This window comes from Sarcophilus harrisii, chromosome 3, assembly GCF_902635505.1.
Source record: "Sarcophilus harrisii chromosome 3, mSarHar1.11, whole genome shotgun sequence".
In the NCBI taxonomy this organism is placed as follows: Eukaryota; Metazoa; Chordata; class Mammalia; order Dasyuromorphia; family Dasyuridae; genus Sarcophilus; species Sarcophilus harrisii.
The window spans coordinates 432,351,640-432,379,313 of NC_045428.1; the positions used below are offsets into that span (position 1 = coordinate 432,351,640).

General features: G+C 38.1%; 1 protein-coding gene across 4 annotated transcripts; it reads left to right on the forward strand.

The window, feature by feature from the left end:
• On the forward strand, positions 1-27,674 carry N4BP2L1 (NEDD4 binding protein 2 like 1). Of its 4 annotated transcripts, none has more exons than XM_031960722.1 (5): positions 38-326; positions 21,910-22,037; positions 22,369-22,457; positions 24,680-24,756; positions 26,043-27,674. In XM_031960722.1, exons 1-5 carry the CDS (start codon positions 163-165, stop codon positions 26,296-26,298), a joined length of 714 nt encoding a protein of 237 aa, XP_031816582.1. In that variant the 5' UTR covers positions 38-162; the 3' UTR covers positions 26,299-27,674. The 4 variants fall into 4 exon arrangements, 3 of the variants coding, with proteins under 3 accessions (XP_031816584.1, XP_031816583.1, XP_031816582.1); XR_004233136.1 differs by lacking the exon at positions 38-326 and adding an exon at positions 20,755-21,395 and having other exon boundaries at positions 26,043-26,144; XM_031960723.1 differs by lacking the exon at positions 24,680-24,756 and having other exon boundaries at positions 27-326; positions 26,043-26,144.

The following is a 27,674-nucleotide window of genomic DNA, read 5'->3' on the forward strand; positions in this document are numbered from 1 at the left end:
AGGAGGAGGAGGAGCCCGGACCGCTGAGCCCGCCCCCCGTCACATGGCCGAGAAGCCACAACAACAACAGCAGCAGCAGCAGCAGCAGCAGCAGCCTCGGCGGCCCCCGCAGAAAGCGCGGCTCAGGTACCGGGGGCCTCGTGGGCCCCGTCCGCCCTCCCCATGGAGGAGAGTTTGCTTCACTCCTTTAGCAGCTTGAGCTTGCAGCCGCCGGCGCCCCCGCAGCCTGCGCCCCCGCGCCGCAGACCCCCGCGCCGGGGCAGCTTCAGGAAGCACCTCTACCTCCTGCGCGGCCTCCCGGGCTCGGGGAAGAGCACGCTGGCCAGGTAATAGGAGCTGCGGGGACTGGCGGGGAGAGCGCCGGCCGCCCCCCACGAGCCCCCTGTCACTCCGTTCGCCCCCCGCAGCTCCGCGCGCGCTGGAGCTGGGGGTCGGGGGGCGCTGCGGACCCGGCCCCCGCCTTGCTTCCCGAGCGGCTCCCCTACCCCAGGGAAGTGGGGGACGGGGGGCGGAGGGCGGGGGGAGCTGAGGGGGAACTAGTGCTGCCGGTGCGCACTCTTCTCGGAGCGTCCCGTGGGGGGTGGGCCGGGGAGAAGGCCCAAGCTGGAAGGGGGGCTAGAAGGGCGGGAGGACCCCCGCAGGGTGAGGGACGGAGCCCCCCGGAGATACCCCGGCCGAGAGCTGGTGGCCTAACGACAGTGGCCTTCACTTGAAAGGCCGGCAGGTTTGCAGGTCCCCCCCCTCCGGAAAGGGGCGGCTGGCCACTCGAGTCCGAGGGGCTGCACTGGGGCGCACGTGAGCACCATAGCCTCTGAGGTTCTCCCTTGACCCAGGCAGAAGTATTTATGAAGTGTCCACTGGGCACCACGCGGCCAGTACTTATCTTTAGGTAGTCATATAATTTTTTTGGAGCTTGTTTTCTCATCTGTAAAATTGGGATGTATTACCGATTTTTGCAGGATTGCAGTGAGGGCTGAATAAATAATAATAAAAGTGCCAGAAAACACCTAAAAACTGTCTAGCTCTGTAATTTGGAGTTACTGTTTTTAAATTCGGTGCCCCTACACCTACACAAGGAAGCATACAGAAGCAGAAGACGGGAGGAATTTTAAAGCTTTCTGCGTTCCTTCTTCATCCCTCTGCTCTTGGCCGTGTCACCACCGAGTGACCAAATCCACTGGCTTCTCAAAACTCCTGTTTCCACCTTGACCTTTACAGCATTTGCTCTTTTGCACACACGCAGGCCTTGTTATCTCTTTCCCGGACTTCCTTTTTTTCTGTTACCTTTTGATTTTCCTGCTATTTCCCCTTTTTTGTCCCCAAAGGGCTCTTTCTACGTTCTCTTGGCAACTTCATCCACTTTCATGGATTGTTATCCCTTCTAAGCAAATGGCTCCCAAATCTACATCCTTAGAGAGCTTCATCTTGGCCCTCTGCTCTGCTCCTCATTTCTGGATGTCTCCCCTTCCTTTTGTATTTCCAATTGCACCTCCATTCCAATTCCATCCAGCACCTCAAAATCAACATATCCAGTAGGGAACTTTAACAAATCTGTCTGAATTGCCTCAATCCTGTTAATTACACAACTGATCTCCTAATACTCCTGAAATCTTGGCCCCTCCTTCATACTGTGTTGAATGGGTCAAATCCTGTTGCTTCTACTACATTCCCACTGTCCTACCTGTAATTTAGGCATTTTATCTTCTTGATTTTATTTTATATTCTGTGCCCCCCACCACAACACAAGGTGGCATGCCAAAAAATAAAGCAGATCGATGTAGAAGAGTTCACTGGTTTCCTTCTTTGTCTATTCACTAAAACTGCTCTTTCCAAAGTCACTGATAATTTATTGGCCTTTCAGAACTCTGTTTCTTCCACTGCTAGAGCAATCTTTTTTTGTGAACAGGGTCAGTCTGATCATGGCATTCTTTTTGGTTTTATAGTGCCTACTTATATACAGTTAGTGGGTCCCCATAACACTCCAATCTGTCTTGTTAGCCTTATTTCACAGTGTTTTCCAATACTTTCTCTTATTTCACCCTCCTGCCTGGAAAAAGATTCCCTTCTCCTTTCTGAGATATCCTTGTCCCCAAGTGTCATGTCCCCTCCAAGAATACACTCAGGATCGCTTTCAAAAGTAATTCTTCCCTCCCTGAATCTCTTAGATCGCTTTTTTATTTTTCCCATGTCTTCAATTATATTTGTGCATGTCTCAGATTTTCATTAGAATGTAATCCATTTGAGGGTAAGAGCCTTTTTTTTTTTTTTTTTTCATATTTTTGTCTCCTGCATCTAGTTTAGCACCTTTGCACATAGAATATTCTAATAAACAGTTGTGTACTATAAAGAAAAGACATATTTATGAATCAAGTGGTCAAGTAAACCTTCTACCTCATTGTCTATGTTTTAACTAGATAATAGTACAGTCAAGTACTAAATCATGGTGAACAGAACAGTGTCCCAGAGATTAAGCATGTGATGTCCTTCGAGCATCAGTGAGCAGGAACAGTATAAGACTGGAACGGGGATGTCCTGTCAATTTTTGTTAAAATTCTGGTCCACCTAGAAGCCTTTAAAACAAAAAAACATTATAATTGAACAGATTTAATGGCATTGGTGATTCAGATATAGTCATAATGGCTTTATCCCAAGAACACTGGATGCTTAGTTCCCGCTTGGCTGAGTGACCAGCTGTGTGACTTTGAACATGTTTCTTCATCCATAAAACAAGGATTTATATTAAATGTTTTTATCAGGACTTTTCTGGTTCTAAATTTCTATTTTCTAAGAGACTATGGTTCAAATAATTTCTAGTCCCCTTCACTGTTACTTAGAGGTAAAGCTAGAATTTCAGAAATAGGACTATAGGCTCTTTTAACATCTTGATGGTTTGAAGGGACATTGGGCCATCTGTAATCCTTATAAAATGTGCATTGGGGGGGGGGGAGAAGAAGTAAAGGGGAAAGAACCCAAGATCTTCTGAATTCAGCTCAAAGAATTTTAATTGTGGAGATGGGCCTCTAGCATGACTATTTTTTTAAACTCCCGATCACTTCATTTTACAAATGAGTAGACTGAGGCCCAGTTTTGATTGCTTATCCAGAATCACAGCTTATTAATGATGTAGCACAACTAGTACTAGAATGCAGTGTTCTTATTCCTCAGAAGGCATCAGATTGGGAAACTGATACCCAGAGAGAGTAAGTGTATGCCCAAAGTCACAGTTTTATTAAAGTAGCAGAGGTTATATCTTTACCCAGGTCCCTCTGGTTTCAAACTTTTTTCATTGAACCAAAATTCTTCCTAGTGAAGTTTCATTTAACACCACACTGCCTCTTGGTACATATAAGCCTAGAAGTAGGAAACACTAATAGAAAAGGCTGCTCAGCTAGGAAGAACTAGACACAAGATAATGATTTGTGTCCATTCTTGAAGGTACAATTGTAGGGAAAATCACTTTTGCTAAATTTGGTTATGTCTCATTTCCAAGATCAGTTTACTTCATGGGAATAGAGACAATTCTGAGACAGCAAAGAATCCTGAGAAAGAAAAGGCTTCAGAACAGGGTCGGTTCTCACTTTTGTACACTATATTTTTATAGTCTGAAATGATTGAAAAATGGGCAAAACTCCTATTTAAATTCTAGGGATGTTGTTTAAGTCAATTCAAGTAGAAACTTGACAGAGAATACTTGCAGTGTTCTTTCCATGTATCGAAAAGTTTAAGTAACTCATCTAGGGAGAGACTTTCAGAGAAGTATCAACAGATCAGGAAAGTTGCTAAAAGAGAAAGAAGGAATGTGTTTAGATTTGGGAGGTACTTGTAACTTGAGATGGGGGTCTTCATATGTGAAGATTACCTTTCTGAGATTCATCTTTCTTGGGGGATGTACTTGGAGTTTGTCCCATAGGTGAGAAAGAGATAAAATTATGTTAAACATTTTGGTAACCTTTAAGCTAGATGTAAATGCAAGTTTTTATGATGATAATTGTTATTGTTAATTCTCTTTTACAAACCTTTGAGTCTTTGTGATGGAGCAGGCAAGAGGACTAGTTTTGGAGCCTGCACTCAGAGCTGTCCCCGAGTTCTGCCTGTCTGAGAGGTCCTCCTAGGCCTTCTCACTCTCCTTGTTCTTTGCTACACTATGTTGTATGTTCCCTTTTATGTTTCCTTCTTTTTCTTCTTTTCAGACATTCAAAACAATCAATCCTCTCTCATCACAGAACCTCTGTTTTTCTTATTTAAACTCCCTCAATAGCCTTTGAAGACATTACGATTTTTAAGGGACACACTTCTTTTTCTATTAGAATGTTAGCATATGTCATCATATATTTTCCAACTTCTCAAATGAATTCATCTTTCTGGGTTTCTTTGGACTCGTGTTTGTATTTCAGAATTTCTTCTCAACTCTGTTGTGGTCATCAGAATTACTTGTAAGTCTTCTCTTCCATTTTTCCTCCTATAGGATTATATTCAGCTATTCAGGGTAAGTTTGGTTATAAGCCTATCTATTTTGTCCTTTGGAATATTATACTCAGGATCTCTCATTTTTAGTCGATGCTGCTAGGCCTTTTGTGATCTCCACTGTAGTTTTTAGTACTTGAATCAGTTTATTTTGGAAGCAATTTTTTTTTTGATAAGGGTGTTGTGGATTTTGGTTATTACATTCCTGGAACTTTGGCTTTTGGAGTACCTTTTGGGAGGTGATTGGTGGATTCTTTCATTGTTTTGCCCTCTGTTTCTTATAAAATGGAGCAGTTTTAATTTAGGATTTCTTGAAAACCATTCTATTCAGAGATTGCACTAATTCTTAAATAATCTCTCCATATCTTCTTTCTCAAGGTTTCTTCTATTTTTCCAATCTTTTGATTTTGTTTTAATATTTCTTGCTATTTTATGGACTCGTTGATATCTGTTTGGCTTTTCTCTCTTTTCAGGAATTCCATTTCTTAGAGTAGGTTTATCATTTTTAAAATTTCAAGTCACTTATTTTTTCAGTTCTTTACTCTATAATCTTTATTTCATTTTAAATTTCTTCTTGATATTCAAGTACTCCTTGTGAAAAAAACATTTTTTCTATCTAAATCTCCACCTGCAGTTGTTATCAAGTTAGATTTGCAATAATTTCTTACACTGATATACTTTTTAAAGTAATAATTTCTCTAGTCAGTCCACATTGGGCCTTTGACCAGTGTCAGGGCAGAGTTTCACTCTCGCTTCAATTTTGGATTAGGATGGTTTGTCCTGCTTGGTCTTCATCTGGCTCATTTGGGTCCTTGTGCTCACTTATATCTCCAGGCACTTAGTGACATTTCTCCTCTCAACTTCTCTCCCTAACCTCTTCAACGCATTGAATGTTCAAGGCTTTTTCTGGCATCCTGGAACATAGCGTTAGACCTCAGAACCCTTGAAACTAGGACTTTTTTTTTTTTTTTTTTTTTTTTTTGTATTTCTGGGATGAAAGAAGCCTTTTTTTAAAAAAATAGTTTCTCATTGGATTTTTTTTGATAACTATTCAGTTTGATTTAGAATTGCTAGAATAGGTATGTGGGAGTTGCATGGTTGGGCTCTTCCTCTCTACTTCCCCTTTCTTTTCTGCTGTTCTTGCCGTAGAAGATAGTTTCAAAGGCTCATAAAACTTATAGGTCTGGAGCTGGGAGGGACTTGGAAAGTTCACAGTCTAACTCCCTCATTTTACAGCTGAGAAAACGGAGGTCCAGAGAGATCAAACACCTTTTCTTAGGTCACATAGGTTATAAGTGACATATCAGAAACCCAATTTCTCTGACATGAGTCAGAACTCCTCATAGGGGGAAGATACAAATGAGAATTTTTGGAAATATTATAGCCAGGCACAGAGAATATATAACAGTGATGGGGTCAGCTTTCCAAGGATCTACTGGGGTACTTTTTTTTCTTTCTCAATTTCTCTGTCTCTTTCTCTCCTCAGCTTTTATTTTGCTATTTTTTTATTTTTTGTCAAGGAGCATAATCTTTGGACCATGAAGGATAGAAGTGGCTAATAGAGAAGTCAAACAATGTATAAGTGAGGACATAATTAAGAACACCCATGCCCTTGAGAGCTTATGTCATCTTGTCCACATGATCTACTTCCAGGGTACTGAAAGAATGGATGGATATAATTGCTGAGCCTCTGTCAGTGAAGGTTGAAAGAATGTGGAAAATGGGAGAGGTACTTGCAGGTTGGGGAAGAATATGTGTTTCTGAACATGGAGTCTGCAAACTATAGGCCAATGAGCTTGATTTTGATTCCTGGCAGAACTGTTCAGGCTCACATGAGAGAACATATTTGAAAGAAAGAGCTTTTAAAAATGCCATATTAAGTCATCCACTGGAGAAGGAAATGGCAAATCACTCCAGTATCTTTGCCAAGAAAACCCCATGGACATTAAGGTCCATGGGTACATGAAGAGTTGGACACAACTGAACTACTTAAGAAAAAATGTCATTAGTGTTGTTATTAACAACAAATACTCATGGTGACAGGTGTATGTGGTCCTGGCAGTGGACTGAGTCTGCTTTCCATTGATCAGCCTGGCTAAGTATGGAGGAGCTTATCACCAGTAGGTTAGACCTTTGGTGATGATTTCTTGAGCCATGGCAACCAATGAAACAACTACAACAAAAATATAAAATGATCTTCAGTCCTGTGGTGGGACCCCCACTTTTCTTTCTGCCGTGATGAAGGCAGAAGTAAAGGATCTGAGGTGCTAAGAATCATTTCATTTTTAGGCTGTCTTTAAACTTTAAATTAGATTCTTGTTCTATAAATCTGTTGCCTTGGGACTATTAGACTGTAAGCCCATTGAGGATAGGCCCTGACTTCCCTAGGCTTCATTTTCTTATTTATAAAATAAGGGGGTTGACTAGATGGTTTCTGAGGTACTTCCTATCTCTAAATAAATGATCTTCTTATCCAAAATATGATAGATCATTACTAAGTCAAGACAAATATTTATTAAATAATTACTATGTCCTAAGCCCTGTGCTAAGTGATGAGGATACAAAGAAAAGTTTTGCTTTCAAGGAACTCACAGTCTAATGGGGGACACAACATGCAAACAACTGTATAAACATCATAAAAATAATATAGTTTATCATATATAAGAAAATATCTTATAGAATACATTATATTAGAAAATGACTCATTAATGTGGGAGTCATTTGTGAATCAACTATCTGCGTAGTCAGACCTTGTCTTACTATAACAAAGATAAAAAATTTGTACAAAGCTAAGAGAATAAGTATGAGAGAATGATGACCCATTTAAATAAGTTATTGGTGATCAAAAATTGGGATATGAGTGGAAGGAAGGAGTAAACACTTATTAAAATAATTTCCTTTAAGTTTAGCCATTTAAATTGCATTAATGAAGAGACCTAAAGTTCCTAAAATGCTTTAGTCAGCAAACATTTGCCAAGTGGAAATCTATGGTAGCCAAGGGCAATACTAGGTTTTGTATATAAACTTGTTTGTGAAATCTTAGGGAGAAAGATAGCAAAGGACTCTAAGCAGTATCACCTTGTTAAACCAGTTTAGAGAAAGCTTGCAAAGAGACCCAATATAAGAAAATCATCCTGAGGAAGTTTAAGGATGACTCATCTAGGAGGATAACCAAGAAAGAAAAGAGCTGCAAAGAATTTCAGTTCATTAGGTTTGTCATTCCACACTTGATAAATGCCAATTAACACAAATATTTCCATATGCAAAGGACAGGGAAAAAACCAATACATGAAACTACAGATCTCATGTATTTCAGGGATTTTATGTATATGTTTATATGGGGAAGTGGTGGTAATATATTTTTTCTGCTAAGATTTTTTTTTACTGCAAATTCTTTTCACCATCAATGACCATGGAGCTGTAACCAACACATTTGTATTCTAACTCTGTGTTCCTGAACTTAGAGAGAAGGTAGAAATAGTACCAAATGATTGGTTGTTGGAGGCACCAAATAATGTTATTTAGGAGAACAACAACTGTTGGGGTTTGATCATGAGAAGAATTTACCAGTCTTTTTCTTTGGCAAAAGTAGGTTTATTTAGGAGGTTACAGACAAAAATGAGGGATACAATAGACAATAGGAGTGGTAAATGTGAAATAGACCATAGAGTTAAGCAAGAAAAGTGTTTTAATAATTAATGATGGAAAAGATAAATTCCTAAGCGGAACTCACAATTATCCAGGAGAAAGGGTGTTCCCCATAAGGTTGGGCATGTCCTTAGGTGGCAGGCTAAATCCTAAAAGGGACTTAGCACTAAAAGAGTTAGTTTGCTGTAAAAAGGAGAGACATCATAAGTGGTATGGGGGGGAATAAGAGGCGAGACACTACATGACATGGGGAAAGACACCTTGAGCCAGAGTGAGGTGGCAGACTGACTCAGAGAAGTGCAGCAAAGATGGCATGGGCCACAAACAGATTTATGGGAAATTTAAGTTCAGGGATCTGACTGGGGGTTTCTGACAAGACATTGCTGGGTTGCCTGTGAGTGAGCGGGTTTGAAAGAACTGGGATTTCTGACTGCATGACCTCCACCGAGGGTGGGACTGGGAAACTAAACTGATCTGTATCAGAGCCTTTTCCCTGCTACCCCAGGGAACAGTTCCATCAAAGTTCCAGTTTCTGCCAACCACAGTTAGTCATCCAGGACCTTATCAGTACTAAAGAGCAAAGACAGTTAAAGTAGTTAGATCAGAATAAATGTGCCTAAAGGAGATTATGTTGGGCATTGAAGACCAACTTATAAGGTATAAAAATCTTGAAATTTATGCCACACACACAAAAAGATGACCAAGAGAACAACTATCAATCAAAAGGTCAATATTTTCCAACTAGAAGAAAACAAGCAGACTTTAATAATTAATAATCAATGTAGATCACGTCTATGCCATTATTTAGTTGACTGAAAGAATGCAGGATCTTACTGTGCCTTCTGTTGTCTAAAAACAACAACAACAACAAACCTTAAATAAAACAAAATGCTGTTGATTCTTTTCTAGTAAAGTATTTCCCATGAATACATCAAAATTATGCAAAATTCTTTGAAAGAAATAATCAACAGAGAAGACATTTTTTGATGATTAATAGCAGATGAAGTACATAAAACAAGGAGACTTTTTTTTTAAGTGTGAAGGATTTTCATGGATATTCAATTCAGATGTCAAGTTGAAGAAAAATTCCCTTACAGAGAGGTCTCTCAAGATTTTTTTGTTTGTGAATATTTGTGTCAAACCCCAGGATACTACTATAAAGATGGTTGGGTGAGATCCACAACCATGAAAAAGATTTTGGATTAACAACCTATGCAAAAAAAATCCTAAATGGATTAAAATTTATGTGTATGTATCTGTCTGTTCTTTTCCTTCCTTCCTTCCTCCCTCCCTCCTTTCCTTCCTTCCTTCCTTCCTTCCTTCCTTCCTTCCTTCCTTCCTTCCTTCTTTCCTTCCATCCCTCCCTCCCTCCCCCTTCCTTCTTCCCCTTTCCTTCCCTCCTTTCCTTCCCTCCCTCCTTCTTTCTTCCCTTTTTGTTCCCTCCTTTCCTTCCCTCCCTCCCTCCCTCTTTCCTTCCTTCCTTCCCTCCCTCCTTCCTTCCACCCTTTCCTTCCTTCTATCCTTCTTTCCATCTTTCTTTCTATTCTTTCTCAAATTCTCCCAGAAACAAAGACCCATCTTTTAAATACCAGTATTCTGGGACTGGTGTTGTACAACTGAAAATAATGAGTATCTCTCTGAGAACAGTAGAGGATGTAAACATACTGCAATGCATAATAAATGAGTGACTATGAAGCAGTACAAGATGTCATATCATTAAAGAAATTGTACAGTAAAAAGAAGATGAGAGCAAGATGTAATTCAAAAGCTCATGTTCTCTACCAGCAACTTTGTGATATCAAGAGAAAGTTAAAAAAAAAAAAAAAGATATTAAGGGAAAAAAAAGCAATTTAGATGAATCTCCTATGATGAACTTAAGAGGGGATGTGGAGAAGATATTTACATAAGATGGACAGTTGTGGATGAGTTGGTAACTGCATCAAGGGAAACTCTACATTGATAAGTTCAAAGAATCATTTATAGTATTTGAATGTTAAAGGAATGCTTAGTGAACATCTAGAAAAGAAGACAATTGCAAAAACCAATAAAGGCTTATTCAAGAATATGTCATGCAAGACTGATATTGCCTTTCCCTTTTTCTTTTCAATGTTACTATACTGGTAGACCAGAAAAATGCTAAAAATAAAGTTTACACGAATTTTATAAAGCATTTGACAAAGTCTCGTTATTCTTGTGGATAAGCTGGAGATATGTAGGCTAGAGGATACAGTTAAGTGGATTCACAAATGGTTGAATGTTAGAACCAAAAGTGTTCATAAATAGTTGGTTATCACCTTGGTTGGGCTCTCCTAGAATTCCTGACTTCCGTGCTTGGCCTTGTGCTGTTTTACATTTTCATCAGTGACTTAGAGATAAAAATAGGTGCATGGTATACTCAACAGATTTGCAGGTGATCCAGTGCAAGGAAGAAAAGCTAATACATAGGGTGACATTCAGAATCCAAAAAGAGTGACAGGTATGAACATTGAGCCAAATCTATGGGCTGAAATTCAGTACGCATAAATGTAAAGTCTTACACCTTGTGTCAGAAAATCATGGAAAAGACCTAGGTTTAATATGGGTGATCAGTGTGATATAGTAGCCAAAAAACTTCTCTAATATTAGTCCATATTAGAAGAAGCACAATCACATTTTACTTTGATAAGCTGGATACCATCTGAAGTAGCAGTGCCAAACTAGCATTAAAATAGGGGTTCATAATCCAGTAAGCTCTTCAGGCTTAATTTAAACTTATTAACTTAATTTAAAACTGTAAAATTATCTGTTTTATTATATTTAATCTGGCTTGGGCCACAAAGGCTGCATCTTTAACACCTTTTATTCACAAGTAACAAATAATTGGAAAGGACCTTGAGATCATGTCATACATGGATCTTTTGAAGGAATTAAGGAATGTTTACTTTACAGGAGACTCAGAAGAAACATGGTAATTATCTTGACATAAACAAATATAATCACCTGCCACATAACAATCCTTTAAATATTTGTAGATATTTAAATTTGTTCTGCTTGATCGAAGAAGAGGCCAGAATTAGGAGCAATATGGGGAAGGTGCAGAGGGAGATTTCAGCTTAAGAGAATCATAAACTTCCAAATAGTTAGAGCAATCTCAAAGAATATAGATTACCTTGGGAGACAGCAGATTATTACCTTATTAGACATTTTAAAGCTAGAGCTAGATGATCACTTGTTGGACATGTAGTTGAAGGAATTGTTTGGATATAGGTTCAACTGTTTGGTTTTTGGAATAAGCATCCCTTCCATGAACTAATGACAATTTTTATTGCATCGAAGTCTGTAAAGGATATATTTACTATTTCTGCTTTTTACAGGTTAAAAAAAAAATCTCTGGCCTAATATATGGTCAATTCTGTGAGTTCCATATAGTGCTAAGAAATATGTATGTTCTTTGAATTTCCTTTTAGAAGACTGCATAAGTCTGTTAGCTCTTGTTTTGCTAGCAGTTTGTTTATTTTTATCTTTCTCTTAGACTTTTCCATAATTGAAAATAATATTGAAATCTCCTATCACTACTGTGTGCCTTTCTGTATATTCTTTTAGTCCAGTTGATGTTTCCATTATACATTTAGATACTAAGGCATTTCAAGTGAATAAGTTTAATATTGATAATGATTTGTTGCCTATAGTTCCTTTTAGCATAATGTAGTTTTCTTATTTAGCACTTTTTATTTTTTGAATGTTTGTTTTTTCTTTGTCACATAGCATGATTACAGTTCCTGCTTTTTTTGGATTCAATTGATGTGTAGTAAATTTTTCCCCCTAGCTCCTCAATTCTATTCTTTGTATGCCTTTGTTTTTCAAATGTGTTTCAAGAAACACATTGTGGAGTTTTATTTTCTTCAAATCCTCCTGACTCCAGAGCAGGTGTTCTATCCATTGTGCCATCTAGGTGCCTCTAGAGTTTTATTTTCTTAACCAGTCTATCACTGTTTTTCATTTTATTGGATTGTTTAATCCATTCACATTTCAAATTATAAAATTAGGTTTTCATTTTCTTTCATTTGTCTCTAATACTGTTTTTTCCCTCAAGTTATGATTTTTTCCCCTTCTGCATAATACTATGCCTATTCATTTACATTAGTTCAAATCATTTTTTTGAGGTAGCCCTATTCTTCGCGGCTGTCTTTCTCCTCACTTCCCCTGCCTCTCTATCTATCCCTTTGTCTTTGAAGTTTTGTTTTAAGTTCTTTTTCTTTTCTGCTTTTATCTGATTATTTCATTCACCTTTTTTCTCCTGTCAGTCATGTAGAATTCCCCCTCCCCTATTCCCCTCTTCTTTAATTTGTCCTTTTTATTAGTTTCTAAAATTTAATTTTCTGATCTTTCTTTCCAGAAGGGGTTTCTTTCCCTCCCTCACTTCATTATCCTCCCTTTTCTATCTACTCTGGACGCTCATTTTCTTTGTTTATAGCCCCCAAACTTATCTAGCCCCCATAGGCTTCATGGAGAAGTTGGCGATTGTACTGGATCTGGAAGGAAATGAGATTCTAAGAGGAGGTGAGGAGGAAGTGCATCCCAAGCATGGGGGACAGCCAGTGCAAAGAGATGGGAAATGGATTGCTGGATATGAGGAACAGTGAGAAGGTGAGTGTGGACTGTTGGATGCTGGAGAATAATGTATAATAAGGTCAGAAAGTTTGGTCATGTGATTCAGGGATTTGAATGTCAGAGGACTTTACCTTCCTTTCTAGAAGTAATAGGGATATGTTAAAGTTTGAATAGGGAGTAAAATGCTTCAGGGAATTTGTTTAGCAGTTGTCTGGAAGACTGGATTGGAATAGAGCAAGACCAGTTAGTCAGGTCAGCAAACATTTATTAAATGCTTACTATGTGCCAGGTACTTTGTTAAACACTAGGGAAACAAAAGAGGCAAAAGGTAGGACTTAAAAAGAGCTCATAAGTAAGCTACTGTTTATATGCATATGGAAGAGCTTGTTAGAAGCTTTACACTGACCCCACTCAAGGAGTTTACAATTGAAGGCAGTAAATCACATACTCTAGGGAATACATAAAGATTAATTAATAGGTTAAATGCTATTGATGATGCTGAGTGACACAGCCTAATCACGGTTTTTAACATTGGACTTCTGGCTCGGTGACCTGAATTGAACAAGCCAAATCAGGGGTGGGGAACCTTCTTTCTGCAAAGGGCCATTTGGATATTTACAATACCATTTGAGGGCCATACAAAATTATCAACTTATGGAACTCAAGCAGCAGGAGGTTGTTCTATCTAGTTTTCAGCTAATCACCTGTCATTATCTTTGCAAATGGCTCTTACAGAACCCATGGCCTGGACATTCCTCACTTCTGAGCTTGATGAAGGAGTTTCCAAATTTCTTTCATGCCCCGCTCTGCTCTCACCAATTTCCTATTTATTTATTTATGTTCATTCTTCCTTTCTAAGGCTCTGTGTGTCAGTGTATGATGCTACCAAGATGTTTTGGTTAGTGTGTATACTTCTGTTTGGTAGGACATGCATCCATTCACTGGTCTCTATTATTCACCTTTATATTTTCTGGTGGTTTAGTTATCTTGTTTTCTCATTTCTTCCTTTCCCCCTTCTCTTCTTTTCTTCTTGATTAAAATCTTGTGAATATGAGTAAACTGTTTTGATGTATAGAGAGCTGGTGATTTGTTTTCATTGAAAATACATGGTTAGACTCCTGTTCCTGGACAATAGGGAAATTAATCTATGTGTAGTGTTCTGCTGTAAGGCCAGTTGTAAGATAAAATTGAACCACAACTGAGGTTTTATTAAGATTTCCTCAGAGATGTTCAGTTGTGTCTTATTAGACAGATGCTGTAGCAAACATCAGTCCCTAAGCATGGCCTGACTGGAGATTTATAATCCAGTACTTCAACCCTCCTCATATAATTTCAGTAAAATCTTCTATAAAATTCAGTCATGTACCTCTTGCATTCTCTTTCTCTTCATTCCCATTTCCATCTCCCTTTTTCAGATTTATACCAGATTAATAATAAATCCCTAATATTAAGAACTTGGAGAAAACTCACTCATACAAATGAGGAAACTGAGGTGAAACAGCTAGGAACAGAGCACTATTTTTCTGGGACTTCTGTTTGTCTCAGTTTGCTCATCTCTAAAACGGGGATTATAACAGCAGCACCTGCCTCCCAGGACCAAAAGAGAGAATTGTAGTATGCTTAGCATAATGCCTGGCACATAGTATACAACATCTGTTAGCTATTATTAACAAAGGCATGTTTGCATCAGCCCTCCCCTCATCCCCTGGTATCTGTTGGATACAGTCCCAACTTCTTAGCCTTGCATTCAGCCTCCCCACACAGTCTGTTGTCATGCTACCTTTCCAGATGTACCTAGTCCTTCTGTAGCTCAGATTTAGTTTAAAAAAGACAAAGACCACAAAAAGTGATAAATGTGGGTGTTTGAGTACACAAAGAACTTATTTGTGATTCAATAGAAAACTGACTTGATTGTCCAGGTTGGGAGGAGGGGATATTTCTGGAAGTGCCAGAGAGGAGGAGACTGGCCTCCAGTCTTCTCTTCTTCCTTCTTGCCTAGTCCTTGCAGGAAGATTCCTAAAATGAAGGGAGGGTGTTGGGGATGGAGGAGGAATTGTGCCTAGAGGAAGCTGGTTTTATGACTGAGTGGAATTAAAATCACCATATTTAAGTAAACTATATAGTATCTCTATATTGCTCTACCTACTTTTGGGCAAACTACAGTTTTAGAGACAGCCTTGACTTTCTTGTCAATAGGTTCTGTGACTAAGTGGAGTTAAAATCACCATATTTAAGTAAACTATATAGTATCTCTATATTGCTCTACCTATTTTTGGGCAAACTACAGTTTTAGAGACAGCCTTAACTTTCTTGTCAATAGATGTAATTATAGTGAAGTCTTCAGTGTCTAGTTGTCTAAGAAAAAAAAAAGTATTTCCATTTAATAATTCACTTACACTTAGCTTTATTTTTTCCCATGGCTTTCTGTCCCTTGAGTGTAGAAACTACACTAATAACGACAGTCATTTCTTTCTCTGCCTCCATTTATCTCTTCCCAGAAGCTGGAAGCCTGCCCACCTGGCCGGCCTGGACCAGCTCTTTTTCTTTTGCTTTGTACTTCTCTGGTAAATATTATGTAAAAACCATCAGGAGCCTTTATCCTGCTTTCCTTCTTTTCTGTTTAGTTCCCAGTAGAAAGAGTCCTATTCTTCAGGAACCATCAGTGGGCCTTTCACCACCTGAGTTGAAGAAGGCATGAGATCAGCAATGATTTCACATGATGAAGAGTTTGAGCAGTCCCTGCATGGCTTGCTTTTCTCAGCTTATTTTGACCACTTCCCTTCTCCCATGGGTCAGAAAAACAGAAAAGACTGGACTGCTTCTAAAGTGCTTGATACCAAACCCGCTAATAAGTTTTGTAGACTTTTCCCTGCTCTGTGTGTGTGTGTGTGTGTCTTACCTGAGTGGGAATCTTTGTTTTTTCCTATTTTTGCTTTTCTTTCAATTTGCTCTCTTTTGAAGGGCCAGAATACAGCAAATGGAGCAGTGAAAAATACTTCTGTTTTATATAAATTTTTTTCTGTTATTCTAGGTCCATTTGCAAGTAGAGGATAACTACATCATGGGGTAAACAGAATTTTCCCAAATTTAATGCATGTTTTGAACTTTAATGCCTACCTGAATAAAGGCTACTTATTGAATAGGAAAAAGGAGCTCAAAAAGAAATCGAGATTATGTGGAGAGAGAGCATTTTATTGTCTGACTTTTGTTACTATAGTATCTAATCTTAATAAAGCTGAAAATAAAAAGCCTTATACTTCCATTTTTTGGGACACAGTATGCTTAATTTAAGCATTAGTCTTAAATTTACATATTAAGTTATCTTAGGTGACAATATTTTATTAATAGGCACTATTTAACAAAGGAGGCAGCTATAAAGGGGTTGAGATATCTTATATTTTTTATAGTTCAGAGTCTACAAATATTTGCCAAATTAAGAAAATGGCATACTCCTTAGCAAACATTGCAGTTACTGCGGTTGAGAAGAGCTGTTTTGAAGAATTTTAGATCATATTTGCCAATCATAGTTTTAATTAGTTGTGTCAACATTGTACAAATGAAAAATAGGCTTGCCTCAGCAAAATTTAATGAGAACAGGCTTTAAAGTCTAAATTCATCTGGAATTAGAGTACTTACCCCTATCTCAACTAGGTGGCAAAAGTCAGGAAGACCTGAATTCAAATTGAGCCTCAGACAGTCTAGCAATGAGAACCCAGGCTAGTCACTTATTCCAACTGCCTCAATTTCCTCAACTGTAAAATGGGGATAATAATAACACTTACCTCACAGGGTTCTTATGAGGATCAAATGAGATATTTATAAGGCACTAAGCTTGGTGACTGACACATAAATATTAGCTATTACTAAGTATCTCATTTAGATTGGTACAGTAGTCATAGCATACCCTACTGAGGTATTCTGATGTACTCTTGGAGAAGGTTTGAGGTAGATTGATCAGTGTATATATGTGACAGACATTTAACTTGCCAACCTTACAGATCAGAGAAGCTTAAAGTCATCTGGCCCAGGATCTTCATTTTTATAGAGGAGGAAGCTAAGACCTTGGAAGATAAAGAACATAACCAACTAGGGGCAGAAAACCTAGTTTTCCTTAAGTAGGATGCCTTTTGTCAGCAAGACAAGCGAGATTATTTTTATAGCTTTTAATGTATCTCATTTTTATCTCTATTTTCTTTAAATTTGACTAGGTTTGGGGAGGGAGGGGTCCAAAAAATATGGGGCAACCTTAAATGAATCCATGTTTATATTAATGTGCTGAGTTTTGCTGATTACTCACTCCTGAATCACAAGTCCATAAATGATATTTAAATTTCAACCAGTTCTACAGTTGTTTTGAGTATCCAGATCACTTGAGATCAGGAACAAGCAGTTATATAAAGTGCCTTGTCCCTTGGATCACAGATCTAGAGTTGGAACAGTCAGAAGTCATTTAGTTTAATTTTTATATGAGGTCATGGTACAGGGGCAGGAGTGGGGGCTGGGGGGAATTGTTTGTCCAAGATCAGATAAGTAAATAAGTAGGAGAGCCAACATTTGAACCTGTGTTCTCTGTCTCCAATTGTCAACAGTCATTTATTAAGGACCTGCCATGTGCCAGACATTGGATATACTAAAAACTAAGAACAGAACAAGCCTTACTAAGGATTTACGGTCCAATAGCCTCCAGAGCTGGTGGTGTGTGTTTGCTTTAACCAAATTGCCTGTTTAATGAGGATGGATGAAATTTGGGGTCTCTGCTTTCCACTATACCTTGACTCTTCTGTTTGGTACAAATGGAGAGAAACTTTCAAGTCAGGCAACCACCTTAGTTCAGTTTCCACCTCTAAGTAACTTTGGGCAAGTAGCCCAAGCTCCTGGCCTTTCTCTTCCTGCTCCAAGACTCCAGGGTTGGATTAGATGACTCAGGGTGTCCCTGCTAACTCCAGGCCTAATGTTTGCCCCTCTGGCCTCAGGTCTAATATCTTTCCCCAAACCACCTAACTCCCTTTCCCTCTGCTCCTACTTTGACCCGTTTCAGCCCCATTATTAGTCTCTGTCCATAAGAAATTATGATAAAATAAAGATCCATATGAGTGGAAACTGGAGAGATGAAAACCTAATGGGTAAAAGGTTTTTTGCAGGGCTCAGAGAGGAGTCTGAGAAGCTTAAAAGCTTGGTTGCCAGTGATTCTGCTCAAAGGCATGAGAAAGGGGCTAATGTGCAGGTCAGTGTTAGGGCTGGTATTAGAGAAAGACATGGTTGTTACAAAGAACTCTAAGCTTAGAACCAGAAGACTTAGGGTCATATCTGCCTCCATTTCTTTCCATGTAAAATGATAAGGTTTAAGAAGATGATGTCTAGAAGATTTTCCCCCCAACAATAACAGAACTCTCCTATTCTTCCACAAATATGTATGCTTGTATTGTCTTTTTTTTTTGAGAGGCAGTTGGGGTTAAGTGACCTTGCCTAAAGTCACACAACTAGTAGTATTGTCTGAGACCACATTTGAAATCAAGTCCTCCTGACTCCAGGTCTGGTGTGCTATCCACAGAGCCAACTAGCTGCTCCTGCCTTTCTTTACTCAAAGAGGCTACTCTCTTAGAGTATTTCCACATTCAAATGAAATGTTATTTTTCTTTTTTTTTTTTTTTAAAGTAATGTCTTTTTATTTTCAAAATATATGCAGATAGTTTTCAACATTCACCCTTGTAAAACCTTGTGTTCCAGATTTTTCTCCTTCTCTTTTCCTTTCCCCTCCCCTAGACAGCAATTAATCCAATATATGTCAAACATGTACAACTTCTCTATATATACTTCCCCAGTTACCATGCTGCACAAGAAAAATCAGATCAAAAAGGAAAAAAAAATGAGAAACAAAAAGCAAGCAAGCAACAACAAAAAGGTGAAAATACTGTGTTGTCATCCACAATGAATCAGTTTTTAAAGGAATGATACTAAAGGCAGGCCACCCAATAAAATAGTTAATAAACATTTATTAAGTATCTCCTAAGTGCTAGGCACTGTGCTGAAAAAGGGCCACCAACAATGAAAGATCCAGGACCTGAAGGCTAGGAAATACTTTGTAACTTGAGGGCTTTGTCTTTACAGATAATAGTAATAAACATTCTTTCTCTGATCAGTCATACAGATAAAATGTATGTAAATTAATTGGTCAGCCAAACTACAGAAAGTTGTACAAGCAGATCTTTTTTCTTAATCATAGAATTTTTTCTTCAAGAACAGCAGTATTTTTTCTAAGAAATGAGCAAGGCTACAAATCAAACAGAAATGTGCTTTGAACAGCTTTTTTCTAGGGGAATCTTTCCTCATTCCTTCTCCCCAGGGACAACAGAAGAGTTCATAAAAAATAAGAGCTTACATAATTTACAAAACACTCCTCCTACAAGTCTGTCAATTAGGTACCTACAGTATTATTAGCCCCATTAAAACATTAAAACAGGCTTAGGGAAATCATGATTTGCCCAAGATTATTTAGATATTAAATGAAAAAACAAACATTTGAACCCAAGTCCTTGACCAAGTCCAGTGTTGTTTTTCTACTTTACAATGCTATTAGGATGTGTATATTTGAAAAGAACAAGAAGCAAAATAAATATTTCCATGAACAGAAAGTTCAACTCCAAAGGAGTGATAGAGATTAGAGAGTTCTTGAGAAAGCAATCACAAGAGATAACGGAGAAGATCTAGTTCAAAAATTAGAAAATCAGTCAAGACTAATTAGCAGTTCTCAATGTCCAAGATATTTTAAAATTAAATATTAAAAAAATTTTTTTACACTAGTCATTTCCATAAATGTCCAAACTAAAGAAAAATGACTGCATATGCAGGTTTTCACACCTGTACCTATATTTCTAAGGTGAGGGTAGTATGTTTTATCATCTACCATCTGTTCACCAAGGATATTTTTTTAAAGATTCAGTAGCAAGTCAATAATACTGATCCTACAGATTTCAAATCCAGGACTAAAAAGCAAATGTGGACATTGACTGCCAAAGGTGCTTCAAAAGTACATAGATAAGTGATGATTTAACAAGCTATAGAACGAGTATATTGATCCATGAAGTCAATATGGCATTTGCTACTGTAACCACCATTGAATTTGATCTTCAGGCATAGACAGTTTATTAATCAATATTTCATTTATTTCAAGACTTGGAAAATAAGCCTAGTTCCAATGTGAGGGTTTTTTTTTTTTTTTTTTTTAAGTTTAAATCATGTGAACTCTGAAAAAGTGTCTGGAATAACTGTCAGCCATGGGAGACAGTTTGCTAATAATAATAATAATAATAAGCCTATGGGCTTAAATCAAAACAAATAATAATAATGAAATAGAAAACTTAAGAATAAAACCTAGTTTCAGCAACCCTCCTTTATGCATCTTTCTTTCTTTCTCACTCTCTTTATCTTCAAAGAGTTCAACCATGTCATGTGCTTGAGCTTCCTGGAGAGAGTTATTAAAGTAAGTAGCAGGTGCTGCTTGCTTCCATTTCTCTTTATCACATGCCGCCCTCACTTGATTTGTAATAAGGTAAAAGTTTAAATTAAATACTTGTGGCAAGTTTAGAAGAACACATCACTTTTCTTCAAGCAATTCAGGGTATTTCCTGCTGCCACATACAGGATCTCAAAAATTAATGTTCCCTTTCCTGCTTGTGTCTTCCTTGGTCAGACAGGACAAAACTGGCTTCAGAAGGAGCCTAGGCTGAGGGACGAGACTGTTTGCTTCTTGCAGCTGCCAGGCTTATGTGCCACATGCCTTTTATCTCACTTGGCTCATACTTTGGGAGGGATGGGTCCAATGTGCTATTCTGAATGTGACCGTGTGTATTGAACCCAGGGTTCTTGAATACAGATTTTCCAAGATGTAGGAAATATAACCTGGGTATTTCCAGTGGAAAATTATGTACTTTAAATTACAGAAACTTTCTGTACTGTTCCCTTCCAGCAAATAGGAGCAGTTAAATGCTGCATAGATTGAATTTAAACAGGAATATAGGAAAGCAATGGGGGGGGGGGGGGGGGGGGACAATGGAGAAAAGATCCAATAGATGTTAAGTCCCAATTTTCTTACCCATAAAATGGGAATAAGAATTGTAATTTCTATGTTCCCAAGGTTGTAAGGCCCAGATTAGAAAATTTACATAAATACTTAAAAACCTTGAATCACTCTGTGACCAGTAATTAGGAATAAGCCTTTTTTCAGAGGAGGGACTGAAAGGTGAGAGTCTGCCTCCCTGCTTTCCATCAGTGTTGTACTTAAGGTTTTATCAGGTCCTTCACCTTGAGAGTGTCCTTGGCTTATCCACCAGCCAGCCACAGTGGCTGAACACCCCCCCCCCCCATTTCTCATACTTTGCCTTAAATTATTCTATGCTATTGGCTGCATTATTGTAGCATAATAAGAGGACTGCCAAATTTGTGCTTGAATTCTGGTTTGAGGCACTGGACAAAGTCCTTTTAACTTGTTGGAAACTGTTTATCTGTGCAGTGAATTAATACTACTTGTAATGCCTACAGTATTATTGTGAGGAAAGAAAGCCCTTTGTGAACCTTGACCTCTATATAAATCTCGGGGGGTGAGGCACTACCTCCTTATTAACATTAACATCTTGAGTTGATCAGAGTAGCCCCAGGAGAGAGCAGGTCTCTTAAGAAGATGGGAGACAGGGAAGGTAAGTAAGTGTTGATTGGAAATGGGGGCAGCGGGTGGCAAGGTGTAAAGACAAAAGGTGCAAGTCTGGGGCATTCCTGAGAAGAAAATCCAAAGTAGAGCCAGTGGACAACGGCTCTTAGACCAGAATGAGTAAGCTACCGAGGTCTCGTGGGACAGACACAGGGAGTGGTAAGAATCAGCGTACTAAAAAGAGAAATAAAGAAATGTCCCAAAGAGAACTTTTCCTGACTCAGCTGTACTTAGGGCTGACTTGGCCTGCCCCAAGCCGGATATGTTCCAGGAACCCTGACCCTTTCCTGCCTTATTCTGAGATACCCATTTTTAACTGAGTTTTAATCATTCAAAAATCTGGGAACTGCGGTCTTGTTACAGAATCATTTACTCTTAGGATGTTCAGAGCTGAAAGGGGATTTGAGGGGGCCATCAAGACCGAAACTTCCCCAGAGGGAAACCCTTCTGTTGTGACTGTACCTAGGATGAAAAGCAATCCATGTCCTCCCCTTATTTTCCAGACAGCTGAAGCATGACTTTCCCAGGGCCTTGATCTTCAGTACCGATGACTTTTTCTTCAAGGAAGATGGTACTTATGAATTCAACCCAGATGTCCTAGAGGAAGCTCATGACTGGAACCAGAAAAGAGGTGATGAAAGCCTCCTAGACTCCTGGGAGGCCCCCATGTGTTTTGCATGCCAGGCAGAGTGCAGGGGCAACGGAAGGAAGATGTTCTAAGGAAGGGCAGCAGCTCCACTCACTCACTGTCTCCCAGAGCGGCTCACCTGAGCCAACTTGTTCCTGTGGCCTCTAGGAAGAAGGGATCTCTATCTAATACAGACCAGGGTTGGAAGAGAGGGCATTCAGGCTGTGTAATGGCAATGTCCAAGAGTAAACAAAAATGAACCCTGTGGATGTCACTCACCCCTTCCACTGTTTGTTGCATGTTGTTTACTGTTGTGTAACATGTTGTGTTGCAGCAAGGAAAGCAATGAGGAATGGCATATCCCCAATTATAATTGATAATACCAACCTTCACGCCTGGGAGATGAAGCCCTATGCAGTCATGGTAGGAAGAAGTATCATTCTGAATTTTCAGTTATAGACGTTGGTGGGAAAGTGGAAACATTCATTCTTTCCTCTCTTCTTGATCTTCCGCTTCCATCTGTTGGCAGCAATGGCCCTTCTCCCTCCTGGGAGCAAAGAGGCTGAGGCTTCATTCTGCCGCTTGCGTTGGCTGTTCTGTGGCTGAAATTTTCTGAAAATGACACCTCCCCAGCTGTTACTCTGTCCCTAGGAGATGACAGTACGACAATTTTCAAATCCTTCCTGTTCCTGTTCTGAGTTCTTGGCAGATTCTCTGTTTTGGGCTGGTCTGTTTGGAGAGGGCACTGCGGTTCTCCCAGAAACAGAGGTTGCTGGGTCAGACAACTTAAAGGGAGAGTTGTCTTTTGGTCTCTTGCATATTTCAGTACTCTAACAGGCCAATTTAATTCTCTAGTAAGCCAGGGCTTTGGGTCCTATGCATGCACGCCTGCTTCTTTGCAAGTTCAAACTCCACAGAATTTTTGAGTCAAAATTAAACTGGAACAAATGCTATGATCTTATGTGTGTGATATGTATTTTGTAAACATATTCAAGTGTCTATAATTCACTTCTCAAACATCCATATTAACTATGATGGGAAAGAATAACGTGGATAATTCCCAAATAATTTTTCTTTTGACTTTGGAATGAATTTTTTTAAATTAATAAAACAAATCTTCTTTGTATTGATATTAAACAAATTTTCTTCCTTTCTTTTCCTCCACACATCTACTGATAGTGGGGGAAGGCATTCAGAAGCTCTTGGGGCACCAGGGAGAGGACAGACTGGCATATAACATTTACTACCAGTGATCTCCACATGGGTAATCATGCATTGACTATCTCCAAAAAGGGACTCATTCTATTCTAATTCATTTGATTCCTATCACAAATACAAAACTCATCTATATCATATTATTTTACTTTTGGCAAAGCATTAAACCCAGGTCTGCAGCATTCCTTGCTTTCTTCTCTCATTGTTTCTCATGGGTTCAGGTTATAGTGTTTGGTGGTTGGTTGAGGGAGGGTAGTCTATGCTGGCTAGTTCTAAAATGAAAAAAGAATGAGCAAGGAGTATAGGGTATATGGGGAAAAGCAAAACTCAGAATTAAGAGTCCAGAAAGAACAGATTTTTGTGGAAGGAATTTGAATTGGTCTTATTTTTAAGCTTTCTGGATATCTTCAATCTTTTTTCCTTAGGATGCATTCAACAGTTATCTATGACTTTACAAGAATTAGGTGCTTTCTAGATTACTTTATTTAAATAACCCTCCAGTTAGGGGAATGAATGTTACATTTGAAGAAGAGGAAAATGAAAATTTGTATACCAGGCTAGTAAACAGGGAGGAAAGTGGACAAGACGTGAAACACGAATACGTATGAATGGACATTGTTTAAAGGAATAAAGAAAATGTCTTGATTGGAAAGGGGGAAAAGTGGCTCATGTTCCATCGTACTGAATGGCAGGAAAAGTTTCTTCTAGGGAAGAATGCCCAGGTAGGTTAAATGGAAATTACTGTACTAAGCTTTGTTCCTAAACTGGGAAGATGATGACCTTTCTGTGGATTCTAAGTGCCTCTGAGAGAGTTCATACTCATTGATAAATATTCCATAACAATATAATGAAAAAGTAAAACACTATTCTGTATTCAGATGCTACAGAGAAGTTTTTTGTGTTTTACCCTAACCTTAGAAAAACAAACAAACAAAAATCTCAACTATCAAAAACACACCTAACATTCTCACTTCCTAAATGAAGATCATGCTAGGTTACCTAGAGTAATTATAGAAGTGAATTTAAAGATCATTTAACAATTCTTGATGTCTTTGGACAGGATTACATTTGCCAAAATAGATCCACATAGAGTAAGCTTTTACATCTTCTCTTTAAACATTCCAGGGAGGATTTTATGGACTTTCTCCATCACATTTTTTCTGAAACCTTTTAATACTTTTTAAAAAAATGAATGTAAAGAACTCCTTTCTCAGGAACATAATAAGAAATTTAAAACATTATAAAAAAGAGAATCAATTCTAGATACTGTTAAGTCATTAGCTAAATCAAGATATGACCAAGGATTGTGAATTACCAGCAATGCAAGAGAGTTTTAGAAAAGTTACAGAATAAATGCTAAGTGGCACAATAAATAATATCAAACACATGCCTATGTCCTCAGTGGTTTTTGCATTTTCTTTTCAAATCAGGCACTTGAAAATAACTATGAAGTTATATTCCGAGAACCTGAGACTTGTTGGAAATTCAATGTTCAAGAGTTAGCAAGGTACTTTTTTCCTTTAGTACTTCTTACCATGTATATGTCTTGTAGTTTTCAATTATTTCAAAATGAAACAAGACTCTTTAAATGACAGAAATGATAATTCTTGAAAGTGGCTCTCAAATGATGAGTTTTAGATTTTTTAGCCTTTTGTCTAGAACTGGGTATCTCAGCAAATTCTGATTCCTTTGATAAAACTATTGATTTCAAGGTTTGTCTTTGTGTACTAAAAGATTTAATACAAATAAATATTTGCTAAAGAACCAGAAAAAAACAGATGCCCATTGAAGGGGAATGGCTAAGTAAAATGTGGTGATATATATAGTGCAGTATTGTTGCACTGCAAGAAATGATGTACATGAAGGACACAGAAGCTTGGCAACACTTAGCAGTAGCAATTTTGGAAACACTTTTTTCCACTGTTTCCCTCCCCTCCCTCCATTGCTTTCCTAGCTAGATTTCTGTTTAAAGTCATTCTGTGCAGCACTTAACTGCTTCCACTTAGTGGAATTTACCTAATCAGGGAACCCAAAATGGAAACATTGTATATAGAAGTGGAAAGCACAAAAACAATTGAAACTAAGTACTGTGTAATTATATGACCAAACTTAGCTCAGAAGAGATATGAGAATGTACCTTCATCCAATCTTTGAAGAGAGGAGGGATTATAAATCTTGAATATCGAATATGCCATCAGTCAGTTGAAGTTTTAAGTAGTCTTATTGAACTGTATTTTTCATCCGTTCTTTGAGGGGGAAAGGCTATCTGAGGGAGTTGGGTGAAATAAAAGGTCATTTAAAAATCAGTAAATAAAACAAACTCTGAGAAAAAGATTCTTGTTCAAAGAGGAAATGTCAACTGAAGAAAACACGCAAGCAGGTCATTTTAAAGCAGTGTTGTGGAAGTGAGATTGTACATTTGTGTTTTAAAACATCCCTTAGGTAAAAAAGATATTGTTAGATGCTAACCTGGTACTAGCTCTCATAGGAGGACTCCAATATAACAATACTTAACTCTGAACTACATTATTAATGTGAAATGCTTGATGAGCTCCAGTGATCATCCTTGAGTTTGAGAGAAATTTTCACTTCAATCCAAATATGTGGTGCCTTTTTTGCTTCTGCTTCCTTGCACTACATGACAAGAGGAAGGCAGGGTTCCAAGGTAACTTAAGGGACAGGTTTTACGTTTTCCCCATTAACTCTGGGAATAAGAATCATCACACTTTTTAGCATAAGAAAATAGCCTTGACATGTTGCTGTAATTAAATTATTTCTATCTTTTCAATGCAGAAGAAACACACACGGAGTCCCAAGAGAAAAAATCCACCGAATGAAAGAACAGTATGAACATGATGTGACCTTTCACAGTGTGCTTCATTCCGAAAAACCAAGCCGATTGAACAGAAGCCAAGACAGGCACATGGCGCCTTTCAACAATGCAGGATATTGGAACACCTACTCAGGGTTTCCAAACCGGAGAGTTCCCAGGGGCTTCCCAAGTGACAGCTACTTTAACAGAAGGGGGGGTTACCATAATGGATATTAAGAGTTCTATATTTTATCTTTTTGACTGTTTTAAATTTTCCTAAATCAGTTTTTACTTCAAATTTTTGTATTTTATTATCTGTTCAGTTTGTCAGAATTCTAATGTAATTCCGAGGTAAATAATGGAACTGGGGAAGTCTTTGTGCCTAAGTCATTATTATCATCAAAAGGAATGTATTAAGTGACCACATGTGCTGAGGGCCTGTGTACAGCTGACTAAACAGGTACAGTCCCTTCCTCTGAGAATGAAATTGCAGGTGAAAATAGATAATAAATATGTGCTCAGGTGTAGAGGACACGTGTGGCCATGTGATTATATCAAACTGTACCAGTTCATAATGTGTTTCTATGATAGATATTTGAACATTAGTGCAACTGGTTTGTTTCTCTGTAATAGATATGGATTTATTTTTTTCACTTGATATATTTGACTTTAGGACACTTATGCATGTCTTGTGTTGTGCTATGGGGAGTGTCCATCTCATTTTAGATTGTCCCATTGCATATGTTGTTTTGGTTAAGATATATGTGCTAGGGAATGTATGAGTTGTGACCAAAAGGGGGGTATTTTTCTTTTAAAACAAATGTAGCAGAATTTATATATCCAAACAAGGGAATATATATATTCCCTTGAAAATAGTCACTTTAAGAAAGATTAAATCCAAGATTGCTATCATTCCAAAATATTTGGAAAGGAAACTAATTCAATTAAATAATGAAATCACAGCCATAACTCCTTTTTGATCCCCCCCCCCCCCTCAATACATTGGTTTCCAAGAGCTTTAGACCACATTAGACTAGGTAAAAGCTAACTTTACTTTTAAAGTATCTTTAGGTTTGTATAGAAACATTGTTTCGAGTTTACCAGAAACAGATCAAATTTTGGGCAACTCAGTTAACTAAACATCAACGATAAACTAAGTGGCTAAAAAAAAAACATAATATCAAGACCAGTAGCATCATTAATATGGTAGCAATGGGACCATGCACAATATCCAAGAAGAGGGTATCTTGGGAATGTCCCTTTCTCGAGTTAAACCATAAGAAAGCATCTGTTAACAAGTACTGTTTCCTTAGTGCAAATTAATTAGAATTTTTTTCCCTTGTTACCTTTTCACTTTAGATAGTGATAAACCATCATCACATAGCTTTCCATTTGCTCTTGGCTAATGTAGGATTGTTCTCTATAGGCTATATTTTCTAGTGTTTTGTAACCTCTAATTTTTAAAGTGTTTTGAACAATGGTGCTTTAAGTGGTTCTTTACTGTATGTTGTATTTATATGAATTTAACAAAGCAAATATTGAATGTAAACTATGTTTTCTGGATATGACATTCTATTTTCTTACATTGTATCAATATACATCTAATACACTAA

Bases quoted from the DNA above. Each gene is read 5' to 3' on its own strand.
- N4BP2L1 (XM_031960722.1), top strand. From the start codon at position 163: ATGGAGGAGAGTTTGCTTCACTCCTTTAGCAGCTTGAGCTTGCAGCCG. The intron at 327-21,909 runs GTAATAGGAGCT...CTTATTTTCCAG, and splicing joins GGGAAGAGCACGCTGGCCAG to ACAGCTGAAGCATGACTTTC. The intron at 22,038-22,368 runs GTGATGAAAGCC...GTTGTGTTGCAG, and splicing joins TGACTGGAACCAGAAAAGAG to CAAGGAAAGCAATGAGGAAT.